Source organism: Neocloeon triangulifer, unplaced genomic scaffold (assembly GCF_031216515.1).
Source record: "Neocloeon triangulifer isolate White Clay Creek 2 clone unplaced genomic scaffold, ASM3121651v1 ptg000017l, whole genome shotgun sequence".
NCBI classification, from domain to species: domain Eukaryota; kingdom Metazoa; phylum Arthropoda; class Insecta; order Ephemeroptera; family Baetidae; genus Neocloeon; species Neocloeon triangulifer.
In genome coordinates this window covers 3877455-3898931 of record NW_026775559.1, presented here as the reverse complement: position 1 = coordinate 3898931, position 21477 = coordinate 3877455, and the positions used below count along the sequence as shown (strand labels likewise).

Sequence of the window (21477 nt, the reverse complement as noted above, 5' to 3'; positions counted from 1 at the left end):
TGGCGCTATAGTGGAGGCAAAAGAAAAAGTGGAGAGGAGAGGAGCCGATCGACTGAGCAAGGAAGCTCACGTCAGGATGAGTTCCATTGATCAAAAAAGCGTTTATCAAACATTGAAGAATATCCTTTTGCCAGCTTTTTGTTCCAATCATATGTGCTATGTGGCCTATGTGCATGTTGTGTTGACAAAGTTCACAAGTTGCAAAGGTGCGTCATGGTCACGTTTCGTTTTCATATTGATAATCTTTATTATTTCTCTGTTGCCAGACAATACAAATTTAAACAAAAAAATTAAAATGACATTGAGACGGACGAGAGGAGGTAATGTGAAGCGTACTTAAAAGTTAGGTATGTATTTAAAATAATAGACCAGTTCAGTGTACTTAGCTATTATGTTCTACACCATTGAAAAAAATTTTATGGATACAAATTAACAAATTAATATCAAAACATTATGTTGAAAAAGCTCAGATATCAAATTACTTAAGTATAATTTTTCATTTACTAATTTTTTATTATATTTTGATGTACATATATTAGTATTTCTTTTACACAGACAAAATTATTTATTAAAAATTGCATATACTCTGTAGTTTTTTATTAATTTTAATAATTTGAGGTAATAACAAATAAATTTGTTATGATGATATATAATTTTTTAACTTTTATAGGCTATCTCCAACTCTCACTGGGCTAGATGGAAAGTCCTAGCGAGGATCGAGAGACATTGCTGGCGTCGCTGCGACGTAGGACAAGCGCCCTTCTTACACCTTGGAGTCGGCAGAGAAGTCTCTTGGCTGGCGGTCTCGTGCTGTCCACCCTCTTCTTGGAACGCCTCGCCTTCTACTCGGTGCTCAGCAACCTGTACATCTTCCTGACTAACGAGGGTCGTACCGCCTGGAGCTCGGACGAGGCCCTTTCGGCCACCTTGCTATTGACAGGTCTGGCCTATTTTTCAGCCCTTCCTGCAGGGTGGTTAGCGGACGCCGTAGTTGGCCGCTACTGGACCATCACAGGCGGTCTCTGTTTGTACGTATTGGCCTACGGCAGCCTGACCGCTCTAGCCTTTGATGGCCTCGCCTCAGTGGGCTGCAGCAAAGACTTGGACGGTCCTTGGTGTTCGTTCTACATCTACTCAACAATTACCGCCATTGGGCTTGCTGTGGGCACCATCAAAGCCAATGTGCCTGCTTTTGGCGCAGAACAGGTGAATTTGAAAAAGCGGAAAAAAGGAACCGTCTATAGGGAAATGATTATTCGCTAGAAAAAATTAAGATTTTTATTAAAAATGGAAAAGCTTTTTGCATTGTTATAATGCGTTTTTCAAACTAAGGTTTAAAAAAAAGATTTGAATTAACTTTTCTAACTTTTTATTATACTTTTTTAGATGCGCCAGGGTGGCTCCTTACGAGTTTTCTTCAACTGGTATTACTGGTGCATAAACGGTGGAGCCCTTCTTGGAGTTGGCGGCATGGCGTATTGGGAACAGGCGTCCACCAGAGGATTTCCACCAGCCTTTGCTGTGGCTACCGGCATCCTTGTGCTTGCCCTCTTGCTAATGCTCTTTGGAAAGAGGTACTTTGTGGTTCATCGACCTTCAGAGACCTCGGTCCTTGGAAGCCTCTTGCACATGGTCAAGGAGGGCCTGACAGGAAGAATTGCAGCTGGTCGAATCGCCATTGGCTGCATTCAGAGGTAGAATTTTATAAAAAAAAAAAAATGTATTCTGTTAATGAAAGGCTAAAAAATTGTAGCTCGCCAATTTTGAACTCTCCAGCAGACGAAGAGGTGTACGAGTCTTTGGGGTCCCCAACAAGCTCTGTTGAAACAGTACCTGAGTGGCTAGATTTTGCAAAAATTCGCTATGGTGGAAGTCACAGCGACGAGGCAGTTGATGAGGCCAAAAAATTGGGACCAGTTTTGCTACTACTAATACTGATGGTGCCCTATTGGCTCATATTTTTACAATCAAATTCTGGTTTCCAAGCCCAAGCTGTACACCTGAAAGTTGATTTAGGAACATTTTTGGTATGTTTCTCTGACGTGCTTTATAAAATAATTTCACCAGAAAAATCTTTTCAGTTTCCAACAGCGTGGCTTGGTTTAGTGGACCAGCTGTTTGTCCTGACTTTGATTCCTCTTGTAAACGGAGCCCTGATTCCGCTTTTGGAGAGACAGGGTCTCAGAATATCACTTGCTACCAGAATTGCGATTGGAATGGTTTTTGCTTCATTAGCAATGTTTGCTGCTGGGGGACTAGAAACCGCATCTATCAGCACTTGGAAGAATGGGTATGCTAATGCTATTAAAAATTACTCTGATTTTTATTTATTAAATTTGATAATATATTCTTTGTATTTAGTGAATATGTGACACAGACAATTGGTCATGCAACCTACAATGCAAGCACAGTATCAATTTTGTGGCAGGCACCCCAGTACTGCTTATTGGGCACATCTGAAGTGTTTGCCACTATTGGTGGACTAGAATTTGCCCACTCTCTGGCTCCACGAGCACTTCAAGGTCTAGTAATGGGCCTGCTTTCGGCCTTCGAAGGCATGGCCTCATTTTTGGGCATTGGACTCTTGGCTGTTTTGACTCCTATTTGGATTCAGCCAGATGCGACCCACTTTGAAGGCCATTATGATTTTTATTTCTTCCTTCTGGCAGCTGTTCAGGTTACTACCATAGTTACTTGTTCTTTGGCCGTCTGCATTCGGAGACGAGCCAGAAGACGAACTCGAAGACGTCAGTTGCCTGATGAACCAATGTTGAGCTAATTTCTGTGATCCCCAGAATATTAACATCATTCTGACTTGTGCCAAATATTATTCAAGAATCAAGTTATTTATAACTGATATAATTTACTACTTGATCTACAATTATCAGACTTGAATTAGTATTATTTCATTAATAAGCCATGCTACCCATGGTAATAAAAGACGTTAAAGTTAGACAAAATATTTGCTTCTAATTGAAAATTTCTACCTTTTTTCTATTTTTCCTGCCGAAAAACCTGAAAAATATATTTTTTTATTGAAACAGGGTGATATCTTAACAATGAGCTGCTCATCAGTTTATTTTACATAGGATAATTTGCAAAATCTACAATTGTAAGCTGCCATAAACAGCAATACTACTTATATCGTAATTGTAGACAGAGATCTCGTAACATCTAAGCGATATAACTCCGAGAGTACAAAAAATGGTAAATGCAGCAAATACATATATGTTAACTAATGAAAAATGGTTTATTTATTTAATCTTCTTTTTCATTTTTCTGCTTTAACAACCGGAGACCCTGCGGCTAGTTCATCACCTTCCCTTCTCACAGACTTCATATATTCTTTAACGTCATCCTCAAATTTGATGATGTTCTGCGAAGGGTTTGATCCAGGCTCGCGGTGCTCAACAAGGTGGTGCATTTTAGCAGCAATGTCATTCAATAATACCTAAAAAAATTATCAGAAAGAAATAAAGAATGCAAACAAATTTGCATATTTCGCACCTGTTTGCAATCAACACACCAAAGACGAGCATGGAATTCTCTAACATGCTCCTCCATTCCTTTCAAAGTCTTTTTCTTCTCAGGGCATGGGGGACAGGGGCACACATATTGTCGCCGCACGCCAGGTAGCAGGGCTGGCGAGGTAGCTGCTTCTGCTGCTGCTTGCGCTTCAGTCTTCACGTGTGGGTGTGCCTTCATTGTCACCTCCTTGACGTCATCTGCTCTTCCAATCTCTCGCACAACTTTGCACTTTTTTTCATTGAAAACAGCAAACCTGGGTGAGAGGTCGCTGTGCATGGTTTTGCAGTGCTCGATCATGCTCTGTTCACTGTCCGAGTCAAACTTCTGGCAGTGCAAACAGTAGCACCACACTTGTTTGTAACCAAGCAGTTTCTTCTCTACATCGCAGCCCACGGAAGGGTCAGAGCCCACATGTGCATGTTGCAGAAGAATGTGGTCAAAAACTTCTTCTTGACTGTCGGAGCGCCATGCGCAGATTTTGCACTTGTAGATCTGAAATTACAATAATATTTATTATGTTAATTATCTATATCTAATAAGAGGAAAACGGGCTTCATCCCCGTTTTTTTTTTTTTTTTTTAACAAATGGCACTACCAGATTTGGTTACGGTCTGCGACCCTTTTTCATAAGGAAATTTGCTGCTTGCCGACTAATGTTTATTTCAAAAATATGTAACAATTACCTTGAAAGTGATGTTGACATACTGAGGGTGGCTTTCTATGAAGTGTGCGTCCATGTTTTTCTGCAATGAGAACACCATGTTGCAGTGGATGCATTTCTTCCCTGCTTTCACATGGGTATAGGAGAACTTGTGACCAGTTTCCTTGTGGGTTTCTTCCCAGTGTTTGAGCAACTTTTTCAGTTTGTCCTCTGTTACGTTTTTACAGTAGTTGCAAGTGTAGAGCAATGGTACTTTTTTAGCTTGTTGATCAAGCGAGGAAGTTGAGGGTACTGGAGAAGGCGCCGAAGGTGCCGGCGATGTACAGGGTGTGATTGAAGTCAAAATGGCAGGAGACGGAGCAAGTGGCGTTTCTACAACAGGAGAGACCTGTGGCAGTGGCACCGATGGCACAAGGACAAGTGTTGCAGGTTGGACAGAGTTTATTGCTTGGGTGGAGGGCAGCTTGATTTTGGTGGAGTCGTCAAGCTTGCGTACTTTGCTTGGACGCCCTCCCTGAAGGATTTGCTGAACATCCACTTGCTTGTTGGGGTGCTTCTGTTGGGAATGGTTTCTTACGTCTGCAGAATGCTCACTTTCAAAGTTGTTACAAATTCCACACCTAAGCAAATTTAAATTACTTATTAGAAAAATTTCTTAAACAGAGCAGATGATTTTTTTCTTATTGTGAAAGGAACTTACCCATACGTAAATTTGTGGGTAACAGAGTGTCTCTTGAGTGCAGCAGCGTACAATGTCCGGAAGTCACAGTGCCTGCAGTCAAATTGAACACTCTGTGCCGGTTGCTCTAATTGGAGCTGCTCTGATTCTCGCATCTTCCAGCCGTCTTTAGCTAGGTAGATTCCGTAGTTATCACTCCAGAAGCGTTCGTCAAATGTTATCTTTTCCCAGTCCGGATTTTCCACGGCTTTTGGTTCATTTGTTGGGTGCTTTTTCATACTGTGTTTGTTGATGATGTTCACAGAGTTGGCACTCACCGCACAATAGGCACAGACGAATCTATGAACAATATGATTTTGGGATGCACCTCAAAAAAAAAAAAAAAAAAAAATTTAAAAATTACTTTCCGCTCTTGAAGTGAAACAGTCTAATGTGCATCATCAGTGCCATCAGCGTTTTAAATGACTCCATGCAATGTTTGCAGACGTTGCTGCCCACTAGGAAAAACCCATGTTATCAAACCAGGAAATTGTTATTATCATTGACCTATCACCTTTTTGCATGCTCTTTTTCCTCACACTTGGTGTGTCGTGATACACTTTGACTGGACTACCACTGGTCGATGGTTCAGACTCGCTCTCACTGAAATCCTAGTATGAAATTCATTTTAAGGTAAGCCAGAATACTTATCAGACTATTACCATAATAACATCGTCAGCGAATGCATAGGCTTCCCTAATACCCGGCTTAGGTTGTTCGGGCTGCAAGGAGATACTGTCTACAATAACAGGTTCAAAAGTTTCCACAGGCATTTTATCGCTTTGATATTGAAGTACTTCTTTGACCTGAAAAATAATACCATTAAATACATCTATATTCAAAAATATAAATTCAGAAAATACTTACCAAGTCTTCCAGCTCTTGTCTTCCGTCATTAACCAAGATGTGTTTTGAAAGGTCAGCATCAATATGGTGAATTTTCTGCAAATGTGTCTGCATCGACAACTTTGAAACCACACTAATATTGCATTCCGAGCATGTGAACCTGATATATAAAAAAATTAAATTTACAAAATTAACAATTCCTAACTCAAAGTTACTTCTTGTACTGAAAGTGTTTATATATGTGCTCCTCCATTTTTGATTTCTGCCTGTTTTTGTAAGACGTGCATTGAGGGCACACATAAAACAAACCATCAGGCTCAGGGAATGGCTTGGAAAGGCCCATAATATCTTCTAGTTTCTGGCCGGAACCTTTCACAGGTGTGCGTTTTTTCTCTGCTGGTGTCTTCTTCTCTTTGCCACCAACTTCTTCAATTCGAATCATTCTGATGTGCCTTACAGTCTCAGAATCGGCAGGCGTTAAGGTTGAAACTCCAGTAGACACTCGTGGGTCGTGGTAGCCTATGGGATAAAAGGCAGCTATGGCGTGGACAATCTTACCAGGGTGTTCCTTGGGAAAGTGGTTTTCAAATATGTGAGGAAGAGCAGGTGCGCGGTAGCTGCAAAGGCTGCAGCGAAACTGGTAATTAATCTGAAAAATATAATAAAATAATAATGATTAAATATTTGATAGCTTCCTACAGTAATTTACATTATGAACAGAAGAGCAGTGACTCTTAATGTCTTCCAGGCTGAATCGCGTCTGTTTGCACTCAGAGCAACACCAAGTGGCCCCTTCTTCATCCAATGTTTCTTCTCTGATCACCTGGAACGAGTTTTCAATCTCGTGTTCTTCGTTGGTATGCTTGCTGATTTCATCCTTGCAAGTGTCCACATGTTTGCAGATAAGACACACAAACAAGTTAGGGCCATGCTGCTTCATGTGTTGAACGCTCTTCTTGATCAACGTCAAATCAGGCTGCTCCAGTTGCCAGTCTTGTGACGGACAGTGAACACACAAAAATTCTTCTGTGTCTGGGTGCAAATTTTCCAAATGCATGGCTAGCATCTCCACATCAGAACACTTGTAAGAGCAGTTTGGGACGCCACAAGCATATCTGCAAGTAAACAATTTATATATAAAAGTTATGCTTAATTTTAGTGGACACACAAACCTCCACATCTCAACAATGTATCTAGGAAGTTTGCTAACAACTTCAGCTGGCAATTCTTGACTAGATCTTCTCACAGGAATAAGTGGAGTTCCGTCTGACGAGACATGAGAGCTCTGAGCCCAGTTGTTCATTTTGTCAAAGTGTTTCTCGTTTGCTTTCAGACAAGGCATGGGATTTATTGGGATGGAAGCAGAGCTTGCTTGATCTCCCTTTTCTTCGTGTTCTCTGATGTGCCGTAGGAAGTTTATTTTCACCCTTGTTTTGAATGTACAAATAGAACACTGCACATGGTCCTAGGATTAATTTCAATAGAAAATTGCTGTCAATGAAATTAAATACGATAAATACTTGAAATATAGGAGTTGATGGAAGTTCTTTTTCATCCCCTGGACCATATCTTTTAATTGAGCCAGGCTTGTTGGCAGGCTTTGCTATTGGTGCAATCTTCGGCAACACTGTAAACTGATCCTCATCCTGGTCTGTTTTATACGGGTCGTTGGCCTTAACAATGACTTGGTAAACACTATGCGACTGCTTGAGATGCTTCTTGACAATATTAATGTTTGCGCTCTTGAACTCAGTACAGACACCACAAGTGTACCTCAATGGTCCATGAACTATTTTCAGATGTTCGACTAATGGTGAGACCTAACAAAAAATACTTCTTGGTAAAAAAAATTAGAGTCTATAGATGCTTTTTGTACCTGTTTGAAAGGTTTCTTGCAGTGAAAGCAGAGCAAAATTGTGCAGTCACACATGATAAGATGATCATTCAGCTGCGAGCTTTTCTCGCTTGTAAAATCACAACCTGGTTTGCAGCAGATATAAAGACGATGACCCGATAAATTGGTCACTCTCGACTCCCCTTCATCATTTTCGTAAGGTCGATCGCTGCCTACAGTTCTAGAAAAAGTTGAAAGAGGAAGAGTGACTGGTGGCGGTGCAACAGGAGCATCAGAGTCTTTCAGTCTTGAAATTGTAGCAGATAAAGTGGGAAACGAGCTTGCCACATGAGTAGGAGTGGCAGCCAAGTTGGTGCCTGAAGTACTTGGAAGTTCCTTCCATGGGTTCAAAGGTGATTGAGTGCTTGCTGTTGTCTCGATTACATTTTGCAGGCGAGAGAATGGTGTTGCTGCAGATGCAAGGGTTTTTTCAATTGCGCTCAAAGTTCGGGAAAAAACTGGCTTTGGAGCACTCAATCTTAAGGATTCAGAAGACTTTGATGCAAGATCCTCATCATCAGATTCACTCTCTTCAGATTCCACTGGTGGTTGATAGACTGAGGTCACCGTTTTTATTTCCATCCTTCTCAGCGCACCCGCAAGAAGATTCTTTTCAGTTTTTGAGCCCTAAAAGATTTTTTCTTATAATTTTTTGTTATTAAATTTTTTTTATAGAAGTTTATACCAATAAATGTCGAACGGCATAGCAGGGAGCATGATTGGCATGCTTGCACATGTGGTTGTAGATCAATCTCTGTTCATCAGATCCATACTTGCAAAGTAAACAGTGGAATTCACAGTAGATGTGGTCTTTGTAGTGCTAAAAATATTCATTTTGAAAAATTTCATCAAGAATTACAACAGAAAATTACCTCGATGAGATCGACAATGCTGGAACTACTCGCATTGCATTCGTGGCAAAGGAACTCTTTCATATTAGGGTGATTGATAGCAAAGTGATCCATGAATTCATCAGTCTTATAAAAAGTAATTCCACAACCACCTATATAGGATGCAATGAAAATAATTAAATATAATGCTCAATTAGATTAATAAATACTCTCTTACTATCTGAGCAAATGAAGGGCAAGATGAATTTTCCAATTACTCCTACAAATGGTGGTTGGTCTACTTTTGGCTGCTCTTTTTGGCACACATATGTTTTGGGCCCTTCTTCTGGAGAATGAGCTATCTTTTGATGGAAAAAGACATGGCTGTCAGTGGCTGCTCTGAAGAAACACAACGAGCACTGGAAGACAAACTTGTTGTGCTCTTTGTGAATGTGGTCAATCAACTGCTGGCCAGAGCCGTAGAGTTCCATGCAGTATACACACTCTTGCCAGTCTTTGATTCTACCAACTGTCAAAATAAAAAATTAAAATTTTAAAATAAAAGTTTAGCAAAAAATATTTACCTGACAGAGATTTGTGTTTGTCAATGTGTTTGATGAACTTTTCAGGGATGACGCTGCTAAATGAACAATTTCTGGCCATGCACTTGTACATTTTCTGCAGCCTGCCAGGCTCAAGCATGCTTGCATATACTGCGCTGTTTTTTACTGTTCGAGCGTGTTGAAATGCTTTTGGTTGCTCATCTGAAGAAATGTCCTGGAAAATTAAATAAAAATAAGACATTAGTTGAAAATATGATATGTAATTTTGTATTGATTACAACTCAGCGTAGCGTTTGAAATGATAAAGAAATAGATGAGATATTATAATGAGTGCAGTATATTTTTTGTTAAAAATCCTAACAAACTTTATTAAAAAAAAGAAAAAAATCACAAGAAAATATGGAAACAAAAACGTGCATTTATTACAAAGTAGTGATTTAAAGTTTACAAGAAGAAGCCATGTAGATAAAAATCCATAGCCAAAGGCAACAAAAGTGAATAAGTAGCATAGTCTAGGAGCTGATGATAATTGGGAGATGAAGACTCACCACATAATCTGAAACAGCTTTCTTTGCAGCATCAGAGGCTAAATTAGGGGACAATTTTTTTAATTCACACTTTTCCGTTTTTAAGAAAAATTACCGTTGTCCAGAGATTCTATTGATTTGAGATTTCTTCCTGATGGCATCGGCTTCCAGAAATCCAGAAGGGCATCTCGCACACTCATCGGAACATGTTCTTCAATCATATGCCTGATGGCCTTATCAGTTCCCGATAAAGGTCTTGAGCAGTCAGGACAGTTGCCTCGCTTTTCTGGCGGATGCGTGTCTTTCATGTGGCGGAAGAGGTTGTTGATGTCGTGACCTTCAGTGTGGCCGCAAGCATAACAAATGCCAACAATCATTTTATTGCGCTTTCGATTTTCGTGCAGCTTTGCATTTTGGGGAGATTCAATGACATCAAGTTCGATATACTCTAGAGGTGGCTCGGGTGTAACTTCACGAATAGGTCGCGGCGTTGATGAAAGAGGGATTCGCGCAATCTCAATCTTCTTGACCTCAGATTCCTCTCCTATTTTTGTTTTTGATCGACGTATTGATTCCAGAAATGATTTTCCAGTCAATTGATTTTTAGGCTGATCGTGAATGAGGTCATCAAGCATTGTCATGAAATTGTGGTCCTCTACTGGCTCTTCTTTTTCTTCATTTTTTTCATTTTCACCCTAATAGAATAATAATTTCAAAACCTATCCATATTGAATTATCTACTCTTCTAATAATATAAATGATTTAAGTTTTTTTAGTAGAAACGGTAGACAGATTAATTTGACTTTCCAAGCACTTCTTCAATAGTGATAGTCATTGATTTGCAATACCAATACAAATACCATCGTTTTTTTATTATCAAATTTACCAATCAAATAAATAATAAATTCAAAACCACACTCTTGTTATTAAATGTTAATCAATTTTCCAATATTATGGGTTTGCAAGTTCTGCACGACGGAGAATGCCTTATATATTATGATACTTATTTATAAGAAGCAAAAGTTGGACTTTTCATAATTACCTCAATTTCCACAAGCTCCATCTTTTCTGGTAGCGACGGTGCTTCTTCCAGCTCATCTTCTTGGCTCTCAACTCTGGACATGTTGATTTCATTGGACTCATCCATGCCTGGCCTGCAAACAGCGTCCACCTCATGCCGGTGCCTCAGTTCAATGTGTTGTGTGACTGTGGCCTCGCTCAGCTGAACAAAATTGCAAAAGCCGCAAAGGTACCCAGTGACGCAGTTCTTTTCAATAATTCCTTGCATGTCAATCTGACTCACAGCCTGTTTGTCAGTGCGGTGCTGCTTACGGGTGTGGTAAATAATTGCATCTTTTTTGGGTCGTTTAAAAGGGCAGACTGCACATTTCAGCCGGTACTCGCCAGTGTGCTCTGTTACATGATCATAGAACTCAGTCAATTTTGTGCTGTTGTACTTGCAAAATCGACACTGCAGCACTGGTGACTTGCAATTATTGGGTTGAAGAACTGCTTGAATGGCCTCGTTGTTTGGCAATCTTGAAATGAGCACTTCACTGTCCGGATGAACAGTAATATAGTGATCGACAATTTTCTTTCCTTCATACATGCAAATTTTGCAGGGGAGAATTTCGAGAGGCTTCCAGGTGTAGCTAGCGTCTGTCAGATTGGCGTCTTCTCGGGGAGCATAGCCTTCCATAATGTTTCGACGCCCTTTGCCTCCGCGACCACGGCCGCGTCCTCGTCTGCCTGAAGGTGAGCCTCGCTGGGCTGTAGGAAAATCGGGAAAGCATCCAGAGACAGAGCTGTCTTCCGAGGCCAGGGATGTGAGATCAGAATCAGTTTCATCTACCAAAGCAGTCTCTGTGCACGAGGATGAAGGTCTACTTGCCTGACTGGAAAATAAACAGACGGACAACGGACATGAAATTTTATAGTTTGAATATTGAGATAGGAATTAATTTAATTCTAAAATCAGATTTATAATTATATCTCCTTAAATAATTAATATAAATGACAAAAACTTTGAATTATTTAATAAATTATTCCTTACCCAAAAGCTTTTCCTCTCTTAGCAACAGCTTTTCTGATTGGAGCAGTCCTTCCTTCTTCGGAAAATTTTGACACTATTTCCATTTCAAATGAGGCAGAATTTTCTTCCTCGCAAGATTTAGAGAGTCTTTCTAATCTAACCACCAAATTCTTTGAGCCCAACGCAACTAGGGCATTTTCAGAGTCATGATCCATTTCTTTGATCTCAGCAGGCATTTGCTCTTCACGCGCCGCCTCCTTTTCCTTTGCTAATGGAGCAGAATAACGCATCACTGGGTGTCTTGTTCTTGCCCCAGTTGCACTCATGACACCTTCACTGATGAAGCTGTCCCGCAGATCGTCTTGCAGTTTGTCGAGCTCGCTTTTCTTGTGAGCTTTCTGCTTACGGACTTCATTCTCGACCGCTGTTTTCAGATCAAAGTTTTCATTTTTGGATGAATCCACTGGTTTTTGGACCTCTGGACTTCCTACATCAGCTGGTATTGGAATTGGAGGTGTGACGGTCTTAGGAACTTCAGCCTTTTCTTTGGCAGGGGGGATGGTTGGAGACTCACTTGCCGAATTGTCTGCTAGGGGTGTAATTGATGAGCTATCGGAGGTGTCCATAATTTCTGGTTGTGCAGTGCTTGGAGTTGATTCTGCCAAAGGCACTGACACAGTAGCTTTGATTTTGTTTAGTTCTTCTTGGACGACACTTCTGATGATCTGCTCCAAATGACTCTTGTTTAAGCCGACAAAGTTCGTTAATGAGGATTCTGCACTGCTGTTGGTGTTTGTTTGTGCCTGCACCATGGATCGAATGTGTTCTTTGATCTCAATTATTTTATCACTCGAACCAGTCCCAACAGCTGGCATCTCTTCTGCAGGCTTTACCTTTAGAGGAATATTGTCTCTTTTAACTACCTCATCCAGAGAATTGTCCGAGTCATCTCTGGGTGGTGTACCTGGACTGACAGAATTGTTTTCATCATCAGAGCCTATGTCAGGTGGTGGTGGACTTGCAGATCTTTTCCTTTGGGGAGGAGCCTGTTGTTTTGCACGCTGAGCTGTGGGCTTTTTCGGAATTCGAAAAATATTCTTTGAGGGTTGAGGCATTTCTCCATATAAAGAATTGAGAGGAGATGTTTTTTCCAACGACTTGTCCACATTCTTTTCTTTTGAACAAGAAGCACCAGAATCAGAGTCTGTTGATGACCTTCTGTCCTCGCTAGCTCTCCTTGGGATCTTCTTTATTTCGCTTGCAGGTGCAGGCAAAGGGTCTATCACTTGCACACGACTGGTTGGTTTTGCAAGACTGCGGACTTTCACGAGTTCAGTTTTGCGCTGCAAGAGCCGTTCTTGGTTGCTGCGATCCTCTTGGCGCTGGGCTGCCTCCTTTCGACGCTTCTCATCCAGCTCTAACCTCTTTTTTTCTGCGAGTGACATCTGTAAAACAATGATTTGCAAATAAGCTAGAAAATACTTTTGAGGAAATTTGTTTAAAAGAAACAAAAATTACATAATTAAATTCCCATAAAACGGGCATCAATCATTTATTTTTATTTTTAACCCATGATTAATTTTAAAAAGATGACAAGTTAAAATTTTTTAGCTTTATATCCTGGTCAACGTCCCCGTGGATGTTAAATGTAAAAAAAAAAATAAAAAAATTGAATGAAGTAATAATTAAAAGAAAAAAAATACACACCTCTTCTCTCCGTTGCTTGTTCCTTTCCTCTCTCATTCTTCTCTCTTCTTCAGCTTTCATGGCTTTATGTTCCCTGTAGGTCTTAGGTGGCTGACTCTTGACTATGGCCACTTGCTTACTGTTGTGCGGTCTTTCTTGTGTCCGCGGGTCTCTAATATTTCTACAATTTTGCTGCTGCTGCGGTGGATGAGATATCCTTTGCCTGGGGTCCCGTGAACCAACATCCCTAGGCTGAGGAGGTTGAGTCCTTTGAGGAGGTGCAAACAAGGGCTGCTGAGGAGGAACAAAGTCTGACAGAGTAATGGGTGGCCGAGCTGCAGTAGCTGGAGGAGAAAGTGTTGCATTTGGGGACTCGGGGCCCGATCTGGGTTGTGGTGGGCAAATGCTGACTGGCTTGCTTGGTGCGCCAAACTGGTACTTCGGACCAGGTGCTTCCGGACTAAAAAGGTCAACGAGTGTGAAAGCAGGAGATGGAGCTACCCGTACTGAGGATGGTCGAGGGGACGGCATAGGTTTGGTTGTACCCGTCTTACTGGCCATGAGGCTACTGTGGACGCGAGACATCTGTCTGCCTGGAATAAAATCATCTGCCGGATTGGGACTTTCCTGGGTGCTCTTCTCTTGCCTAGCCACCAGCGTAGCATTATCAGCCAATGAGGCAAACTCCTTCATTCCAATGGTAAGTGCTGCTGGTGGTTTAGGAGGTGGAAGTAAAGGTGGAAGCTGTTTGTGTAATGTTTCTTTTGGTGGACTTTTCTTGAAGCTGCCTTCGTCTATCACAAGATCATCATCGTCATCACTGTTCAGTTCAATATCTTCTTGAGGTGGTGATGGCGCCTCAAAATATTCAGCGGGCTCAAAGGAATTGTGAGTCTCTGGCTCCTGATGAGTGTGCATGTCCATATCTCTGCGCATTCCAAATTGGGACACACCCTGGATCAGGTTTGCGATTGGTTGGGGCAGAATTGGAGGGCCAGGAGATGTTCGCACCGAATCGTCGTCTGAACTGGAATCATCCCTCGGCATTGGAAGGCTCAGAATTGAACTCCGTTTTTCAACAGGAATCAATTTTGGAGTTTGCTGGGGAGTGGCCATCTTTTCCAATTCAGGGCTTGGGCTACGGGGGCAACTGTCCAAACTACTCCTAAAATATTTTCAAAATTATTAAAATATTTTAGTTAAAATATTTTTTATTACTGCCTGTTCTGAATACGCTTGACTTCAATGATTTGGCAGTCTTCACCGCTATCACTTTTGGGGGCTAAATTGTTGGTCGTATCCAGTTTCGGACGTCTGCTATCCAACCTCTGTAAAATGCCTTCAGTTCGCTCCAAGAAGGGCATGTGCGGTCTAGAAAAGAGATATTAAAAAACTAATTTAATACATTTGGGATTATAACATGTGAATAGAAAACATACATCTCTTCCTCGTTAGTAATTATATTACGGAGAACTGACAATTTCTTGGCAGCTTCGTGCATCTCTCTATTCTTCTGCTCTCCGATGTTTGTTTCAATAATGGCCAAATACTTTTTACGTAACTCTCGCATTTTCTGGATCCGAGCTTCTGTATCATCTGCTCCTCCATCTCCGTTGTCCATTTTGCCCTGAAAAAAGTATTGTTACTTATAAAGAGGGTCCATATTTTTGTTCAATTAATGTACATGGACAGTAGCATAATTATTCTTGCAAAATGGAATTTATTCTTTCATGCATATCAAATTAAATGATGGAATATTTCAAAATATTATGTAAATAATTTAAAATAAGTTGTGAGAAAAAGTTGTAAAAACTGCCATGTAAAAAATTTGCAGAATAAATATTCAATAATTGAAAATAAAGACAGATTTTCGTTTTTTTTTTTTTTTAAATGCATTTCTTTGAAAATGATTATTAAATTATACAGCCCCAGCCACAAAGGCCTCGTGGTAGGCGCGCAGAGCGACTTTGCGCGGCACTGCCGCGAAGCTTCACGAGTGACGTAACTGGGGAAGGAAAACCCATGCCGCTCCCAGCTGCTCCCATCTAAATGCATTGTTTTGCACTCTTTGCCGCGTTTTCCGGTCAAATATTGTCGATTCAAGGCGGTTTTGAACATAATCTGCAGGTGTCAGACTAGTTCGGAACCTAGGGAAGCTTTGGCAACGAAGAAAAAGCATCTCAAATCAGCTGGAAGCACGAAAAGCCACGAAAATTCGGCCAATATCTCCGTGACGGCGAAGTTGCGGCTCAAAAAAGCAGCGGAAAACTCGGATTTTTTACGTTTTGTGAGTCGATATGTGCTTCAGTGCCGGGATGTCAACAAATTAAGTCGTTTCTGATCATATTTGTGCATGTCCGATTGTTTTTTGTGAGAGAAAAGCGGAAACGAGTTTAGCAACCGGACAAGTTGTCCCACGGAATTAACCAATATCTCGCTCTGATTCAATGTTTTAGAATTTTGGCGATTGAAAAGTTTATATTTATAGAATAATTAAAGCATGAGGAAAATCGCTGTGTTATTTATTTTTTAATCCGAGCAGCCGTTGTCTCGCTATGAGCATAATTACGCGGCGGCCACTGCTTTGTTGCTTCGCTCGGCTCTCTCTCGCTCGAGTCGCCCGACTGCTGCACTCGCGGGTGGAGAGCGGCGCGCTCGATTAATTAGACGTTTGCGCGAATTTTTTATTTTATTAGTAAGCGTTGAGATAAATCGTTCAAATTTTCAGCATTGGTAGCAAACTAACTGAATTAATTTTTTATTTTTTATTCTTAAAAAAATATTTATCTGGAACAAAGTTATTAATGTTTCCGCGAGAATTTTGTTCTTTTAATTTTTAAATTAGACAAAAAATTTTAAAAGTACAAACCCTAACAGAAAATTGTAGCTAATTAAATTCTCTACAATTTACTTTGCATTCGTTTTGTTGTCAAAATTTTTTTAATTTACCAACGGGATGACCAAAGTCAAAACATTACTTTTTCTCATTGAAATAAATTTTTTAGATTTTTTCTGAGATAGCCAATCGATTGGAAATTTAATTTTGATTTAAGAACTAAAATTTCATCACAATATGTTGAGCCGTTTAGAAATCACAAAGTACTAACTGCTCCCTAAAACTGCCGTCGAGGCTGATTAGCAGGTTTTAGTTCAGACGCTCTTATTTCTAAACGGCTCAACATATTGTGATGAAATTTTAGTTCTTAGATCAAAATTAAATTTCCAATCGATTGGCTATCTCAGAAAAAATCTAAAAAATTTATTTCAATGAGAAAAAGTAATGTTTTGACTTTGGTCATCCCGTTGGTAAATTAAAAAAATTTTGACAACAAAACGAATGCAAAGTAAATTGTAGAGAATTTAATTAGCTACAATTTTCTGTTAGGGTTTGTACTTTTAAAATTTTTTGTCTAATTTAAAAATTAAAAGAACAAAATTCTCGCGGAAACATTAATAACTTTGTTCCAGATAAATATTTTTTTAAGAATAAAAAATAAAAAATTAATTCAGTTAGTTTGCTACCAATGCTGAAAATTTGAACGATTTATCTCAACGCTTACTAATAAAATAAAAAATTCGCGCAAACGTCTAATTAATCGAGCGCGCCGCTCTCCACCCGCGAGTGCAGCAGTCGGGCGACTCGAGCGAGAGAGAGCCGAGCGAAGCAACAAAGCAGTGGCCGCCGCGTAATTATGCTCATAGCGAGACAACGGCTGCTCGGATTAAAAAATAAATAACACAGCGATTTTCCTCATGCTTTAATTATTCTATAAATATAAACTTTTCAGTCGCCAAAATTCTAAAACATTGAATCAGAGCGAGATATTGGTTAATTCCGTGGGACAACTTGTCCGGTTGCTAAACTCGTTTCCGCTTTTCTCTCACAAAAAACAATCGGACATGCACAAATATGATCAGAAACGACTTAATTTGTTGACATCCCGGCACTGAAGCACATATCGACTCACAAAACGTAAAAAATCCGAGTTTTCCGCTGCTTTTTTGAGCCGCAACTTCGCCGTCACGGAGATATTGGCCGAATTTTCGTGGCTTTTCGTGCTTCCAGCTGATTTGAGATGCTTTTTCTTCGTTGCCAAAGCTTCCCTAGGTTCCGAACTAGTCTGACACCTGCAGATTATGTTCAAAACCGCCTTGAATCGACAATATTTGACCGGAAAACGCGGCAAAGAGTGCAAAACAATGCATTTAGATGGGAGCAGCTGGGAGCGGCATGGGTTTTCCTTCCCCAGTTACGTCACTGGGAAAGCAACAGCAGCGCCAGCAAAACTCGCTCTCCCCCACCACGTCTCCTGCTCATGCGTGGCTGGGTCTGAAATTATACATCTATTTTTATATCTTTATTTCTGACAAACAATACCAAAATACTCCAATCTACAATGACGTAATCAGTGTAACAAACTTATTGCAACATAATTTTAAAAAGAAAGAGCAAGCCCTAAAACATGATTTTAAATATATTAGAAAAATTGCAATTCATAAATTATAAATATGTAAACGCTCTTCTGCGTGCCTCTTTGCCTGTTGTGGTCAAAATTCACTTAATCCAATTTTGGGTAGTTCCAACTTGATAATTTGAAAAACTCATTTTGCAAATATTTTCATTAATTTAATGTTAAAATTTAAATATTTTCTAAAATTATCACGAAATGTAATTAATAAGATAAAAAGAATGACTTTAAGCATTCAATTTGTAACAAATATCTCCACAAACAACAAATGATTTACTTATATTTTGGGATTTGGCAATAATGACTTAACGAATTCGAATCTGGTAGTCTGTGCTGTGGCATGCAATAAAAAATCGGAAATTTATTTTAAATATTACATTACAATAAAGAAAAAAATTGTAATAATTACAGTCTTATAGGTAGCATATATAATTACAAAAAATATTATTTAAATTTCAAGCACGATAATTAATATAAATATTATTGTTGATTTTTTAATCAGAATTATATAATTTTTAAAAGCAGATTATTATTTTTAATATTCAGTTTAGGTTCCTCTTCCTCTTATTGATACAAAGAAATAGCCTCTGAGAATTTTGTGACTCAGCTTTTGCTTGATGAGAGAAACACGCGCACCAGAAGGCAAATGAAAAGGAACACTTTTGTTTCTTTTTTCAAGCCTCTACACAGAGAAATTTATATTAAAATATTTCAATTTTTTATATAGGCCATCAATGTGTAAAACCAGAAATGCAAAGGAAAATATAAAATAAAAAGTTTACTTAGAAAAAGGAGAAACACGTTGATTATGGAAGCCGCACAACGAAGATATAAATTCCAGCCAAACAAGTTAAAACATAAAAAATATCTGGAACATTTGCATTATTTGCACACAAAATGCAGAGAGGAAACTTTTTTGGCATTACTATATATTTAAGTGTCGGCGTTGGCAGGTTAATCGAAAGATGACAGAATATATGAAAGGGGGCGATTGCCCAATTTTTATGAATGTGCTCTGCTGGGAGTTTTTATTTATTTTTTTTTATTATTTTTAAATAAGTGCGTAACTGCGCATTTAATAAAATTTTTGGAACATTTTTTTTCGCAGAGCGACCAGAGCGTTATAATCTCAAAAATAAATAAAAATTGTCTTCAAACATTTTCATACCAATTTCATAAGAATTAAATAAGCCAAATAAATTAAACTGAAACTTAAGAATTCATTATTGCAAAAAAGTTTTGATGTCTTTGGATCGCCAATTTTTTTTATATTTTTTTATATTAGTATTTAAAGCCATATTTGAAAGATTTTAAAAATTTGAGCCAAAAATTTTGAACAGATTTTTTAGCATACAAATTTCCAAAAGACGCTGTGTTTACTAGAAAAATTAGAAGCCATATTTATTTATTACTTTCATAGAAACATCAATCTTCAAGAAAAATTCGCAGTCTAAATTTTCCGGCCGAAAATTGTCAATTAGAAGACGATATTTTGTGATGAAGTTAAATCTGGCATCAACATAATATTTTTGGAAATTTTATCTGCATTGGAAGTAGACTGGGGAAAAATGGCAGGCAAGGTTTGAAACAATTTTTCTTGGCTAGTTCGCTGTAAAATATATACATGTAATTTTTTTTTATAAACTATAAAAAGAATAAGGATATTTTTTTTTTAAATTTACAGCTGTCGTGCTAAAAATGCACTTATACCTTTTTCTATCGCTACGCATACGCACCACGCGCACGAGAACTAATATTAAGATATGGATACCCTACACTTTTTAGGTCCTTATGGAAGCCGAAATTGCAAGAACAAAAAATAGCAATCCATGATCCCGTCAAAAGAATTTCCAGGCACCACCCTTCAAAGATATTTGTGCACTGCTTAAATGCGCAACTCACAGTGAAAGGTTTTCGGCTGAAACTAACTGGCTGCGAATTCTTAGAGGCCGAAAATTTGGGCTAACCACATGAATCCCCGTCGCAACATGTAGCCCCCATACCCTGATCATAACAAATTCAGTAAAATTGAACCTCCCCCTTGCCTTTTTGGAGCTCGGGCGCTGAACCTAACTGACCTGTGAGGCTGCAGTTCGAACGTGAGGAATTCAGGTTTGGGCTAATTTGTTGAAATTTTTCGGACTAAAAACTGAAATTCAGAAATCACCGGAACGAAACTGTTCTCGTTCCGTTGATAAGATGGCTCCGGGACACTTGCCGACTGCTGTTTTTGGTATCAAAAGGCGCCGATCGCGGCGCTCAGGTTCGCATCGCAGCATACTGATTGCGCGCTGGACGACGGCGCATTAGCCATAATGGTTGCCGCAGCCCAATCGAAGATCGCCGCGACCCTGCTGACGCCAAGGCTGACGCATGGAAACAGGGCGGAAAGAGCAGGCCCAGGGGTGTCACCCGAGCAGGCGCCTTCTTCAGCGCCCATCGCACATCCAGAAGAAGAAAAGTTGTAGCGAGCCATACCAGGTCATTATAGCAGAGAGGTACGTTATTCAATTTTTTGCATTTATATGAATTTGAAGTTTCGTTTTATATTGAGAATTGTTCTGAATCTTTTATAGATTTTTGTATGTGTAGTATTTTTTTCATAGTGGTTAGTGAAGCAAGAACAGAATCAGCGTCAATCATTTAAAATAATATGTTGCGAATTACGAATCAAGATCCAAATATAGCACGCAAGAAGTAACAAAATAATATTATAGGAGTTCGTCAAAACACTGTAAACATTGAAGTAAAATATGTGTGCTAATTTTTCTCGGGCGTGGATAAAAATGAATACATAATGCATTTGAATTCATGCATTTTATATAAATAATATTTAAATATTTTACTTTTCCTTTCACACAAAGATAACTTTTTAAATTTTGCATCTCAGAATGGCTGCTAAATTATATTTTGATGCAAAGGAAAATCTATAAAATAAACTCTCAGCCGCCGCCCCTCTGTAATACACGCCCTATTTTGGAAATGTGCCACTTCAAAAGCTATAGCTATAACTAGATAATATTGTTTTTTGTTCCCAGCTGTTAGTGCTGTTTCAATTATTTTTCCCCCATATCAAAGACTGAACTGTTATTTTATATTACAAAATATGGTGGCTGTTAACGAAAACTTGCTAGTATTTTAACTATTTTATTTGCGTACTGTGTGTATTTGAAGAGTTGCGCTTCACATTTTATGCCACCTTCATTTTGATATCTTTAAATTTAGAATATTATCAAATATAATTTGAAATCTTCGTGTTGTTGCAGAAACCCATCAACCCAAGGAAATTATTAACGAGGGATGCAATATGGATCATGGTGAAGTTGAATAGATGAGGGTCTGTCAAATCAATAACTGTGAAAGCCCTGCTTCTGAAATATTGATTTATTTTATAAAAATATTTTTACAATAAAATGATATTCGCTGTCTTATTTGAAAATTGTCACAAAAACTGATTTTTTTTAACATGCAAGCAATGCAAAATGCAACAATGTAAAAGAGACTATGGTCATGCTATTTTTTTTTTTAATGTTAATTAAGGCTGCTCTGCTACGGTCTCGGTTTTCATGAGCATCGCATTGCCTACTTGCAGAAACGTTTTCATTGTCACTAGGTAGTAGCTTAATTGTAAAATCTATTGATTAGCATTCAATAAAAATTTGAATAAAACCGTTATACTTTTTATGTACGCCCACTTTGAAAATAATAATCCACAATGATTCA

At 39.0% G+C, this 21477-nt stretch overlaps 2 protein-coding genes and 1 long non-coding RNA gene across 10 annotated transcripts; 2 read left to right on the top strand and 1 right to left on the bottom strand.

Moving 5' to 3' along the window:
* Positions 1–30: 30 nt before the first annotated feature.
* On the top strand, positions 31–3219 carry LOC132203617 (solute carrier family 15 member 4-like). 2 transcript variants are annotated; one of them, XM_059631515.1, is made up of 7 exons: positions 31–70; positions 267–347; positions 671–1206; positions 1387–1694; positions 1754–2027; positions 2082–2290; positions 2362–3219. In XM_059631515.1, exons 3-7 carry the CDS (start codon positions 697–699, stop codon positions 2777–2779), a joined length of 1719 nt encoding a protein of 572 aa, XP_059487498.1. In that variant the 5' UTR covers positions 31–70; positions 267–347; positions 671–696; the 3' UTR covers positions 2780–3219. The 2 variants fall into 2 exon arrangements, with proteins under 2 accessions (XP_059487498.1, XP_059487497.1); XM_059631514.1 differs by having other exon boundaries at positions 64–206.
* LOC132203613 (uncharacterized) lies at positions 3050–19992 on the bottom strand. Of its 6 annotated transcripts, none has more exons than XM_059631501.1 (25): positions 19833–19992; positions 14725–14912; positions 14504–14656; positions 13307–14450; positions 11621–13044; positions 10610–11462; positions 9683–10262; positions 9589–9626; positions 9062–9254; positions 8716–9006; positions 8520–8650; positions 8333–8467; positions 7630–8274; positions 7274–7573; positions 6926–7218; positions 6463–6868; positions 5969–6402; positions 5775–5913; positions 5570–5713; positions 5422–5518; positions 5272–5365; positions 4890–5207; positions 4212–4809; positions 3508–4020; positions 3050–3451 (listed from the first exon to the last, which is right to left on the bottom strand). In XM_059631501.1, the coding sequence occupies exons 2-25, from the start codon at positions 14904–14906 to the stop codon at positions 3272–3274; spliced, it is 9285 nt and encodes a 3094-aa protein (XP_059487484.1). In that variant the 5' UTR covers positions 14907–14912; positions 19833–19992; the 3' UTR covers positions 3050–3271. The 6 variants fall into 6 exon arrangements, with proteins under 6 accessions (XP_059487484.1, XP_059487485.1, XP_059487482.1 ...); XM_059631502.1 differs by lacking the exon at positions 19833–19992 and adding an exon at positions 15210–16771; XM_059631499.1 differs by lacking the exon at positions 19833–19992 and adding an exon at positions 15292–16771.
* Positions 16014–21423, top strand: LOC132203624 (uncharacterized). 2 transcript variants are annotated; one of them, XR_009442453.1, is made up of 5 exons: positions 16014–17613; positions 19175–19334; positions 19540–19866; positions 19915–20252; positions 21021–21423. It is a non-coding gene; the product is annotated as an uncharacterized LOC132203624 (long non-coding RNA). The 2 variants fall into 2 exon arrangements; XR_009442452.1 differs by lacking the exon at positions 19175–19334 and having other exon boundaries at positions 16025–17613.
* Positions 21424–21477: the final 54 nt, after the last annotated feature.

Coding starts and splice junctions, on each gene's coding strand:
- LOC132203617 (XM_059631515.1), top strand. CDS start 697: ATGGAAAGTCCTAGCGAGGATCGAGAGACATTGCTGGCGTCGCTGCGA. Junction 1,695..1,753: donor GCCATTGGCTGCATTCAGAG/GTAGAATTTTAT, acceptor AAAAAATTGTAG/CTCGCCAATTTTGAACTCTC. Junction 2,291..2,361: donor ATCAGCACTTGGAAGAATGG/GTATGCTAATGC, acceptor CTTTGTATTTAG/TGAATATGTGACACAGACAA.
- LOC132203613 (XM_059631499.1), bottom strand. CDS start 15,330: ATGGGAGCAGCTGGGAGCGGCATGGGTTTTCCTTCCCCA. Junction 5,914..5,968: donor AAACACTTTCAGTACAAGAA/GTAACTTTGAGT, acceptor TTTATATATCAG/GTTCACATGCTCGGAATGCA. Junction 5,519..5,569: donor TCGCTGACGATGTTATTATG/GTAATAGTCTGA, acceptor ATTTCATACTAG/GATTTCAGTGAGAGCGAGTC.